The sequence below is a fragment of the Diadema antillarum genome, unplaced genomic scaffold, assembly GCF_040938485.1.
Source record: "Diadema antillarum isolate AM-2024a unplaced genomic scaffold, OU_Dant_1.0 seq00000792_RagTag, whole genome shotgun sequence".
In the NCBI taxonomy this organism is placed as follows: Eukaryota; Metazoa; Echinodermata; class Echinoidea; order Diadematoida; family Diadematidae; genus Diadema; species Diadema antillarum.
In genome coordinates, this window is record NW_027271679.1 from 201,490 (window position 1) to 213,906 (window position 12,417).

The following is a 12,417-nucleotide window of genomic DNA, read 5'->3' on the forward strand; positions in this document are numbered from 1 at the left end:
ACAGAAGGTATTCATTGTAATTTCGTTTTTCAGAAGTAGGGAGAGCACTGTCGAGACCCAACGACAGTATCGGCAGGCGTTTGACTTTACACAGATACTGCCAGAGGCTGAATAAAGACTAGTTGTGATAGTGGAATTTCTCATGAATAAATAATGAAGCATTCAAACCCTAACTATTGTTTAGGACCATTGTCAGGGTGTTAACCACACACTCCTATACACACCCATTAACCCCTGTGCAAAGTGAAATTTTGTACAGAGGGTTGAAAATAGAGCAAAATCTGGAACCTAACTGTGAAATTAATCATGGATTTCATGAAACTTATTTATGTTTTCATATTCAAACCACCTCCAACCAAATTGTACACTATTCAGCTATTACTCATATCAATGACAGTGTTATCTGATATATAGTTTATGAATTATTAAGAATCAAAAGTGGGAAATTTTTTTTGAAACACCTAGTATCAGTTAAAGTTACTAGGCACAGACGAATTAGAAAGTTGGCATTCTTGCCTCAGAAAGATGTGTTATGTAATCTATCGGATGCTTTGTTGCTTGTTCGCGTTTTGTCGAGTATCTATGCACACTTTTTTTTTTTCGACCTCGGAAGTTTGTATTCCCCATACAACTTTAATTAGATAATGTTTGACGTAAAGGTGTATACGTGAAATCAATAACTACTTATCACTTCTCAGTGAAAGTGTGAATAAGCCAGACCAGGTCCTTGTCCGACCAAGGCACTTGTAGGGGGTATCGTAGGTTGCCACTATATCTGTCAAGAACTCTTTCAGTAAGCATGCAAAGCTTTGTCCGAACTACTAAAGGAACTATTATGTCATAAGAAGTCAACAGCGTCTTTATTTTGGTTAAGGGCCATGATCAGGTCACAAGTGGGCGTACGCTACAATCCGTGGTCATTTGCGATGTCGTGTATGACGACAAGATGGGGTAGTAGTCGAACATCTCGGTGAGATTGAATTGGGTCGTCGTTTGTCGGTAGGTGACATCTCAGGTATACTGTGCATCCATCACTACTTGCTTGAGTTGCTGAAGTCACATGAAAAAATAGTCGAGTTGATTTTTTTTTTTTTGCAGTCGTCACTTTGAATACATGTACAAAAAATACTCCTTTAAACTTTGTTTATCGTTCGCAGCTGCTTTTTATTCCACGAAGTCCTTGAACGAGCGATAGAATGTCAGAAAAATATGTTCATCAGAGAGCTAGATCAAAGGCTAGTATAGGCTGCGGAGTTCATCGACCCGGTCAAAGGACGGTGACTTTCATGGCGATCTCCTCTCCGTTGTGGGTCGTCGTACCACGGAGCTCAAGGTGGGTTTCGCCCAGCGACATTGGGAATCGACTGGACTCCCTCCATCGGGAGTAGCCTGCATCCGGAGAAATTGACCAAACAGGTTACTTGCGTAGCCTATATCATACGTGAGTCTTTTCTTAATCTTCTTAATTCATCTTGTTATGCAAGTGATGATGATGATGTAGATAATGGGAATACATTTATAATGAATATAAAAGAATGAGGACATGAATGCGAGAATTGATGATAACTTAAAGGAAAAGTTTCGAAGTAACAATGTTGATGATGAAGTTGATGAAAGCAGTTATGATAAAACTATTACTACGACTACAGTAATACTACTTCTGCTACTACTACTACTTATTGTTATCATTACTATTATCATCATGTTATCATTATTATCATTATCATCATTATCATTATAATGGTAATCATGTTTAATGCTATAAATATGAGAATCAGGTGTTGTTTATCAGAGTTAGCATCTTTAGAGTGCAATATTTTCAAGGACGACCCTACTTAATCAGATGTATTTATTAGTCAATACATTGTACAAGGGATGTATGATTTATGAGTGTACGATACACGGGTCGTATCCATTGTGAAAGAAGCTAGAGCTTTGTTCACCACATTACAGTGTTTCGAATCCATTTAGAAATCTCTGCAAATCTTGTTCGATATTTTTGTATCACGATTTGCAGCTTTGTTTCTTATCCATTTCATTAGAATTTTCTTGAAATCTTCTTTGATACTTTTACATCATGATATGCTCACGTGGCTTTTCTGGTTAATAATATTCACGACTGAAGCATGGCATCCGCTTTCTCCATACAATTAAAATTCACCAATAATTAAAAAAAAAAAAAAAATTACCTCCGAAACAATTTTGCAGACCACACGCGACGACCAGAAACCTCAAGCACCTCGCATAGCCCTCTCTGTACTGACGGCTGAGTACGCAGTAGACCAGTGGATTGAGAAGGCCGTTCAGCGTGGTGCTCATTAAGGCATAGACTGCTATCAGCTCGCTCACTCGTACCCCGCACTGGGTGACTGTAAGTACCACCTGGAAATCAATTTAAAATCATGTCAAGATTGTCTTCGAAATTAAACATAAGTGCATTATGATATATGATGAAAAAAATGAATGAACGAATGAATGAATGAATGAATACATGAATAAGTAATTAATTGAATAAATAAATGAATAATTATTTACTTAATTAATTAAAGCTATGAATGATTAAACAAATAAATAAATATGTAAATAAACAAATAAATGAATAAATAAGAATAAATTAATGAATAAATGCATACATATATCTTTACATAGATACATGCAATCATGTCATTTACGTCTGCCTAATTTTCATTTCTTCTCTGTGAGGAGATTGTACACCATTCTATCTTGCGTAGATGCATTACGCAAATGCTCCTTTCCATATTTCTTTGCATCATACCACAGTTGTCAGAAATATAAATTTGACAAAGTCCGTAGAATTCTGCACAAACAACGATTAAAGATGTTAAATGCTTGGGAACCCGATGCAGGTTAATGTAAAGAAGACGCATGCTGATGGATGCCATAGGTATGTTCTCTTTTGCGGCTCGACTAAATTCCTAGCAAGACGTCTATAACATTCTTCTCTTTCTCATAAAGTTAATGTTTAGACGCGATTACACAACTTTACTTGGCTCATGATGCAACATGGTTATCCTCATAGGCTTTAGTTGATGCGGGCGACCAGGATACCTCGCATGTCGCCCTCTTTAGAGCATACGTAGTGAAGTTGTCTTTTTTTGTGAGCACTTTGCGGTGTTAATATTGTATCAGCTGAATCAATGGTTGTCAAGAAGCAGTCTCATCGTGTTTCTTTTCAATGTTTTCTTTGGACTGATGATAATAATAGACACGAACATGTTGTTTATTGCTGGCTGGCTGTGTATATTTTCAACAACACGTATGTCAAATTTGACATATTCCTTTGTACACTCTGTTGAAAAAAAAGAAGTGAAAATAAAGTTTGAATTGAATTGAATTGAATGTGGTTCATTGATACCGGTGGTCATTATGAATAAATGATAAATATCAGCATCTTCACATGACAACTGTAATGTCAAGGACATCGCGTGGGTAACGTAGTCCTATATATCTATGTTTATCTACGTTATCTATTTTATCCATAAAATTTCCACAAAGAGTGAACTAGCACACACATCAGTCATGACTCGGTTCAAAGACATTACATCGAAGTTCTCATAAACGAAATGAATACTTATCAAGGTACTCTCTCTATATGTATATTCACAAAATATACCGATACTGTGCAAACTTACAACTATTAGTAAACAACTCAGGGCAATCCTCGACAACGACAAGGCCCATTTAGAATCAAGCTACCAGCTGCAGTACGATACAAGCCTCTTTCGCCAAACTCTGAGTGATGACGTCACGTAGATCTAGACAGCGGCAGCGATATCGCACCATCACTGCAACAAACTCAACTCTCAGCACGGTCCCCAGAGTTACCATGGCAATTGATGTTTATCTAGGATGATTTTTAGAATGTACCGCTCGGAGCCTAAATTTACATCTTCCCATGCGTGTGTCTGTGAGTGTGTGTGTGTGTGTGTGTGTGTGTGTTTACTTTTATCTTGCTTATCTGCTCGTGTTCAGACAGACGTGAAACAAGAAGAAGATGAAGTGAAAGATGAGGATGAAGAAGAACAGACTTAGGAGGAGGAAGAAGAGGAGGAATAGGAGACAGAAGACGAGGAAAAGTCGAAGGAAGAAGTGGATGAAGAAGAATAGTAGGATATAGAGTATCTCAACATTTTAATGTCTCATGTCACACCAGTCACACAATCAGTCTTGATTCAACACTTTGGAGCCTTAATTGCTAAAATTGATCACGGCAATTTGGCAATGTTAACTAAAACGCAACACTATGCAGCCTCGGCGACTAAAGACAATCATTATAAATACCGGTTGACAAGGGAACAGACATGTTTTTTTTTTTCTCGAAGGAGCAGGGAAATGTGTGAAAAAGAAAAGGATTTATTGATATATTTAATCCTATGTCAGAGTATTTTCTATAGTAATGATTGATACACATTGATACACATCCAGAGCGATCAATAGCCTTACAACCTTTCGAAGCGACGAAACAATTTGTCGCAGTCGAAGTATATTTAATCCTATATGTCAGAACATTTTTCATAGTAATGATTGACACACACTTTTTCTACGCCGATATAATAACTACACGCAGCCTTTCAGAGCGAATTTTGTTGCAATCGAAATCATTCTCCGACTCCTATTGCCTCGTCGTAAGTAGTTCGCCAAATTCATCGTGAATTCGCAGCATATACACATTTTATCTACAACGAGAGGTCCAGTCGCGCTTCTGTCCAAACAGCCAAACGAACCGTGTTGTTGTGAGACGCAGATGTGGCACGTGACACCCCCTGCAGGCGTCCAATGTCGCCAGAGTTAAGGTTAATGCGTAAACATCCTAACTTTGCCGTGACTTCATCTTCACAAATGTTTGCCTAACATTCTCCTGAAGGCTCCACGGGACGACGAGGGAACGAGAGTCGATTTCCGCTGCGTCCTAATTACACGATACGTGACCTCATAATGCCATCGTACTAGGCGGTTAGTATTGTTGACTTGATCATGTTGATGCTTAAAGATCGGATACAATGTAGACTAATATCACTGAAACAGTAAAACAAATATATAGTAATTTATTTCTTTTTTTACTTGGATTTTTCCAGATGTATTAAATATTGTTTTTTTATGCAAGAGTTTAATACACTTTGCATGTATACTACAGTATACAGAAATAGACCAAACTAAACAAACCAAACAAACCAACAAACATGGCATACGGAGTATACTGACAAGCAATTTTACGTAATTGAGCATTGTTACATTTTTTTTTTGTTGATGAATAAACGTGATCTGAATCATCGATGTCAACAATGGTGCTTGTATACCAAACCCAGATGACATCAAGCAAATCATTCGCAATTCATGTCAAATTCATTGGGAGAAAATAAAATTCATACTACCACTATTAAGGAGGTGTCCCTTTAAGTTAAATTCATAATTCACTGAATTTCGGTGCCAGACACCGATTGACATCGCAGTCACGGTGTGTACATTGTCACTTTATAGATTAATGGAAGTGATCTGAATCATTGATGTCAACAATAGCACTTGCTCGTAAAAACCAAATCGGATCTAGTGTATCAATCCCAATTCATGTCAAATTCAAAAAGGTATAAAACAAACTTCATTGCGCGACTCCACTACGAGGTTCCTTTAAGTTGGATATTTAATTCACTGAATTTTAGCGTCAGACTCTGTATAACTGGCACTGGGTTGGAATTGCGATCATATTTCACTGCTCTACCGGTGTCATTCAAACAGCCGAATGATCATGTTGAGATCGGCCGATGCTTATCATATGGGAAGTCTACAGTCTTGGTGGATTTGGAACCGTGGAAAGAGGGAGTCGAGTCGGTGTCGCCGACAAATCGAATACCACACGCAGCTTGAAAGATACGACGATGACGGCTGAGACCCAATTCACACTTAAAAAAAAATCTCACACGGGTGTTTGACAGGTACTCTTCGTTTGCCTTCCTTCGCTATAGGAAACCCAAACCCAAAGAGAAATGTGGATTGAGTGAAAGCAGCACCATTAGTAGAATATAATCAGTGAAAGTTTGAGGAAAATTGGACAATCGATGCAAAAATTATGAATTTTTAATGTTTTGGTGTTGGAACCGCTGGATGAGGAGATTACTAGCAGTTGTGGCGTCATGTGCGGACAGCAATATTATAAAGAATATATAAAGGGAATTCCATAAAAATTCATTTTTCATGAAAATTACACATTCCATCAACTTGATATCGACATAATGGTTGGCAATTATTCCCTCTGCTTTCTGAAAGCGGTTACTCAAGTGCTTTTTCATTATGCTAGATAAGTGATTTTTTTTTGGTGGAATTTTCATTATATTTGCTTTATATTGTTGTCATAACCTCTAGTTATAGTCTCCTCGTCCAGCGGTTCCAACATCAAAACTGTAAAAATTCATAACCTTTGCATCGATTGTCTGATTTTCCTCAAATTTTCACTAATGTGTTCTACTAAACATGACTAATGTTGCTGCTTTCACTCAATCCACATTGCTCTCTGGGTTTGGGTTCCCTTTAACAAAGGCAAAGTGGACTTCTTGCTCTTAAAGGTATACGCCGTCGACTTCATTGGGTCTTGTAAATACTCTAACAATTCAAAAGGTGACATTTCACTGGATTTTCCAGAAGTATCCTACACTTACACGCGGCCTTCCTTTCCAACTTCATCTTGTCTTAAGTTCTAAAGAATATGAATGGGGTCTTATGTAATACAATAATGTGGATTCAACTTGCCTTGTAAAGAAGAATAATAAGTCGGATAGTAATATGGAAATAGAAGGGGAGGTGGGGTAAGTGACGAAGAGAATAGGAGAGAGGAAGAAAGAGTGACATCAGTATAAGTACATGCTAGGTAAAGAATGAAAAATATCGGTTTTATAAGACATTGCACAGATATTAGCTTTTATTTCTTACTTGTTACATGGGTTTGCTGTAAATCTAGTTATAGGAGGCCAATAACCAGTCTCAAATGTGAAGTGACAACAACTGGACGGCTGTGTATGATCTCCCGATTTGATCTACTTTGAAAGCTATGCCATTAGAGTGATAAATTTCATTAACGCAACAGCTATTAATGTCAACATAAATGGCTGCAATCTCCCAATGTTCATAATGGTATCAAAAATGGATCAAATCTCTTGAATACTTCAGTTGCAAGTACATTATAATCAGGCAATTATGCCGAATCTTACATTATTGGATATAATCATGGTTGGCATAGTAACGGGATGCCTCTGTATATGATGCGGAGGTCCTCCATCTTGGTAATATGCGGAAAGTTGATGTGAGCTGAATTGTACACAGCTACCCCTCTCCAAACACGAACACGAACACGAACACGAACACGAACTCGAACAACAACAATATATAATAATGTTCTACAGGCAAGAAATCGTCTTTGCCGAAAGCTTCATGTGACGTGCACAATTCATATTGTTGTTTTTGATTGGTGAACATGTGCACTACATCATTTGTTCTCATTCTTCTTCTTCGTGTTCGTCTTCTTCATTATCATCATTTTCTTCATCATAATCATCATTATCATCATCATCTTCTTCTTCTTTTCTTCGTCTTCTTCTTCTTCTTCTTCTTCATCTTCTCTTCTTCTTCTTCTTCTTCTTCTCTACCGCCATGGCAACCACTCCTCCTCCTCCTTCTTGTTCATGTGGCAATCGCACATTAAAAAAAAATGAAAATGGTAGGGAAAATCCATTTCGAATCCCGATTATGTTCAAAATAATACACAACAAAAAATTGTTATCATCCTGATTTTCTGATTAACAGCATGCCTCTTCTTTTCTATGGCGCAAGTTAACTTTTACTATCTGCACCTTTCTGATCCAAAATGTCTGCCTAGATACTTGTGTCATATTAAGGCGATGGAGGGGGGGGGGGGGGGGGGGACCGCCCTCGTAGGAAACGTACTTTGCAATGTCAGCCCGTTAGTTATTTTGCTGCGCTACTTCTGTCGCGCCCTGTCCATTACCTCTCGGGGCTTACAGACGGCCGGCGAATGCAAGATTAAACTCGGATGGCTGCCCGTCGGAGGGAATTTCAAATCTCCAGGGATACGGGCCTTCGTCGCCTCCAAGAAAAATACGACCGAGAAAGCGAACTCAATTACAGAATGGAAAATGGTCCATATCCTACTCCACCCTGTCACTCATGAAAGCATCAAAAGACTTCTGGGCAAGAATTCACCAAGTGTAACTTACCATCTTCAGTAGATAGCAAATGGTATGAGAACATGATCATTCTTTAAGGTGACACAAAAGTTGACAATGTTTTTTTTTCATTTTCTCAATTTGTCTTATTTTATCTTATTTCATTTTGTAATTCTAATTTCTATTGTTTCGTCATTATTATTGATATTAATATTGATATTATTATTATTATTATTATTACTATTATTATCATTATTATTATCATTATCATTATCATTATTATTACCATTATTATCATCAATATTATTTTCATTATTATTATCACTATTATTATTGCTATTATTATTATTATTATTATTATTATTATTATTATCATTATTATAATTACCACTATTATCATCACTATTATTTTCATCATCATTATTATTGCTATTAATATCATCATTCCTGCAAGAATGAGACCTGTGGTCCAATATAGACATCACAAACGGTACACTATTTTACTTACTGCCAAACAGTTGAAGTTTTGTGTTTATTCTTGGCAATCGTTCTGTATGGAAATTAAGATGTAACGCATGCGATTATAATAACAGATGTACATGCATAACGAAAATTGTTTAAAATAGTCATACTGCTGTGTTATGCCATTGATGTTTGTACAATGCTATTGAAATTGCTGAGAATGGATGTACCTATAAAGATAATGCCATACAGAGAATGAATCAATAAAATCAAATCAAACTACACTGGCTGAACGCTTCGAATTTTACAGACATTTCTACTTCATTTGTATCTATATTTCTCTATCCCATCTCCCTCTCTGCTTTCGCTGTTTTCCTCAGAAATACAAGGAAGAGCAAACTTAGCATCCCTTTCCTTTCCAATTTCCACTGACTTTTAGATAATCAAATTTTCAAATGTTTCATTTCATTTCATTTCATTTATTTATTTCAACACGGCACATGATTCAGCCAGACGGCTGTTCTTCCTCATGTCCGTGCATCATGAGGTAAAAATGACATACTTTTTTTTTTCAAAACATATACACATGTACATGAAACATATATACAAAATACAATTAGATGAAACAAATCAGAACAAAATTAGAAATAAACAATATTTACATTAAAAAAAAAATGAATACATGCTTGGTTTACTTGAAAAAAAAAATGTAATGAGCACTTTTATCCCTACCGTCCTGCTGCCTAACTAAGATTTGAGAAGTTCTGCTTTTGCTCATAATGTCGCTGGGATGTTTGCCTTCTCATGTTGCTAATCTTTAAATGTCCATAATGTACGCGAAATGCAATGCTGGCCATTAGAAGCCTTTGTAATCAGGTAGTATAGATCTCTCTAATCTCTCTCTCTCTCTCTCTCTCTCTCTCTCTCTCTCTCTGTATATATATATATATATATATATGTATATATATATATATATATATATAATATATTAATATACATGTATATTACATTGTTATTATATCGTATGTATACATGTATACTAGTTTGTAACCTGTACGCTTGAGGAAGCCGTATTATATCCGACCAAAGTGGGAATATATTTGACGTCAATAACAAGCAATACACAATATAACTTCATCATTCTCACATTGCGATACAAACTCGAGAAGCCCGTGTACGATTGATGAAGAGCTTTAGATGACGATTATAATTAAACATTATCATCCTTCTCCATGAGCCGTGGCTGCTTGCATAGCTACACCTAGTTTTAACGTATCTTACACTCCCCCTTCATTCTAAACTCAAGAGCCACTCAGGAATAGCATATCGCACTTTGGTACAAACGACCCTTTTCTTTCTGATCATGCGCAAACCTTCAAAGCTGAGAAGTCGCGTATTGGTTTCCAGCTCACGTCCCTAACGGTCGAGTGGGCCCGGAGTTACATATATAGCTCACTGGTTGTTACGGGGATTTGGATCTTTACATTCCCGCAGTTCGAAAAAGTACAGCGTTGCCACGTGGCCTGCGTTTCGATGCAAATAATAAGATGATCAGGGCAAGGAGTTTCATATGTAGTTATGTGTGTGTCGGGGGGGGGGGGGGAGTGAGGTGGGGGTGGCAGGTGAAGAAGAAAGGGGAAGAGCGGCGAGAGGAATTGTGAGGGGTTCGGAAGAAGGGTAGGGTTATCTTATCCGGAAGCAAGGGTAGGTGACATCTGCTTGTCAATGAGCTTGTGAATCTTGGTCTGCGAAAGGGCCGAGACAGGCTATTAAATAGCAACATCATGAACAGTTCTTATATCTTATCATTTGCACATTTTGGTGGTGCTAAATAATTGAAAACATATTGAAAACAGGGGGGAAAAATCATCAAACTTTATTATTCTCGGCAATGGCAAGTTACTGTGTAATGTAAAGACGAAATCGTACAAAAGCCAACCTACTTACGCAAATAAAACCAAATAGCAGGCCTCGAGATGATAAAACACATAAAACAGTTCACATCTACACACAAAAAATAAGCAAACAAACTCACTCACACCATACGCAAAGAGATAACTTTTTATTCATTCAACTAATTTCATTATTTCCTTCTAAAGAAAGAACAACAAACTATAGGTCACCATAATGTACACCCATATCCCATAACTTCTTTTGAGGCAAGGAGTCGCGGCCTTTAATAATCCCCACCACCAAAACCCGTTTTTGACAGATCCTTTCGAACCGGATCGAGTTACCGCGACGTCCGGACAATCTTTCTTCTTCTTCTTTTTTTTTTAATACTCTGTATTTTGCATTTTGAGACATTCCTAGAAAAATGTTGCTCCGACGTTGTCGCGGAAACTTGATGCCCAATTCTCCGGACGTTGCCCTTACGTTGTCTGGGTAAGGCCCGGGGGTAAGATCTGTTAAACACTATCAAAGTCGGAGATGCTGTACTTACCTCGGGATTCGTTCTTCCTCATTTGTAATGATAATCATTATGGTGATAAGAAAATTAATTATGATAATAATGATAGCATGATAATGATAACAGTATGTCACCCCTACTAGATGCACCAGACGCTTCTCTGTAGTTTTGCTAACTTGAGAGACTCAAATGAAGTACGTTTTGAAAAATTTCTGAACCTGGAAAGATGACCGATGGGTCCGTTTGGATTATGGGAAGTCAACGGGTCTTCATGCCAACCAGACGGCTGGCTAATTTGCACAAGGTGCCTGCTTTCCATAATGAAAACAGTAAACACGGAGAACCAAAACAAGGAGAAGGAATCGTCTGGGCACGTATACGAATTCGCAAGTTGACAGTTCACCGCACTTTGAGCAGCGATGCATCGTATTCCGCGGCACTGTCCGATGCTGCCGATAGCGAAGGGATCTTTTTTATGTTGGCCGCCTCCCCTTCGCTTCCTTCCACCGCCCCCGCCCCACCCCTCCCCTCCCGTGGATATGAAATAGCGCCACTTCATCGATTGTCGAGCAACATTTAATCGCGTAAAAAGGAGCGGGCAATGAGTTCCGGGCCGATGGGGGAAGATTAGGGAGTATATGGGTCACCAGATCCGCGGGTTGCGAAAAGTCAGATGTCTTTTGCGAAATTGCCTTCAGGAGTCTCAATCCACCCGAGAAAGACGTCTAAAGTTTGACAGTCGAGCAATTAGAGAGCCTGACTTCGATATTAATTTGAGGAAAGTCGCTCAATTTCTACTGTCGAGTGTCATACGTGATGTATATAGAGTGTAATTAATCTTTATTCTAATTTCGTGTACTTGTATCACTCGTCGAGCATAATGTTGAATTTGTGAATGGTTTAAAAGACATGCAAAGGGCGACTTGTAAATCATTTAACAAACGTTGCAGTTTAACTTTTCTTGGGCTTTTGATCACTATAATTATATACTTTGTACATCAACACCTGTTTCGTTTTGCGTAGCTCGGTATCTGACCCAAACTGCAACTTTGGCTAAACCATACTTTAAACAGATCCCCGACGCCCTAATTCGCCCTCACGTAGGTTAGTAATTCATGACCTTTGAACTAAGACGGGATGTGGGGAGGATTCCTCTTTATAATACACATAAATGCACACACACACACACACACACACACACACATATATATGTATATATATATATATATATATATATATATATTATATATAATATATAATGACAGAAAAACAATTGAATCTTGCAAAGTATAGCATTTGCTCTATTCTAACGTGTCGTACGTGTCAAAACATCATGACATTATCATCACTTTA

General features: G+C 37.7%; 1 protein-coding gene across 1 annotated transcript in view; it reads right to left on the reverse strand.

Moving 5' to 3' along the window:
- Window positions 1-1,267: 1,267 nt before the first annotated feature.
- LOC139739275 (nociceptin receptor-like) overlaps window positions 1,268-12,417 on the reverse strand; it is a 63,918-nt gene continuing 52,768 nt past the window's right edge. Inside the window, exons 2-3 of the mRNA XM_071649884.1 lie at window positions 2,190-2,382; window positions 1,268-1,389 (exon numbers count right to left, since the gene is read on the reverse strand). Of these exons, the coding sequence (XP_071505985.1) occupies window positions 1,268-1,389; window positions 2,190-2,382 (315 nt within the window). The remainder of the gene's footprint in view (window positions 1,390-2,189; window positions 2,383-12,417) is intronic.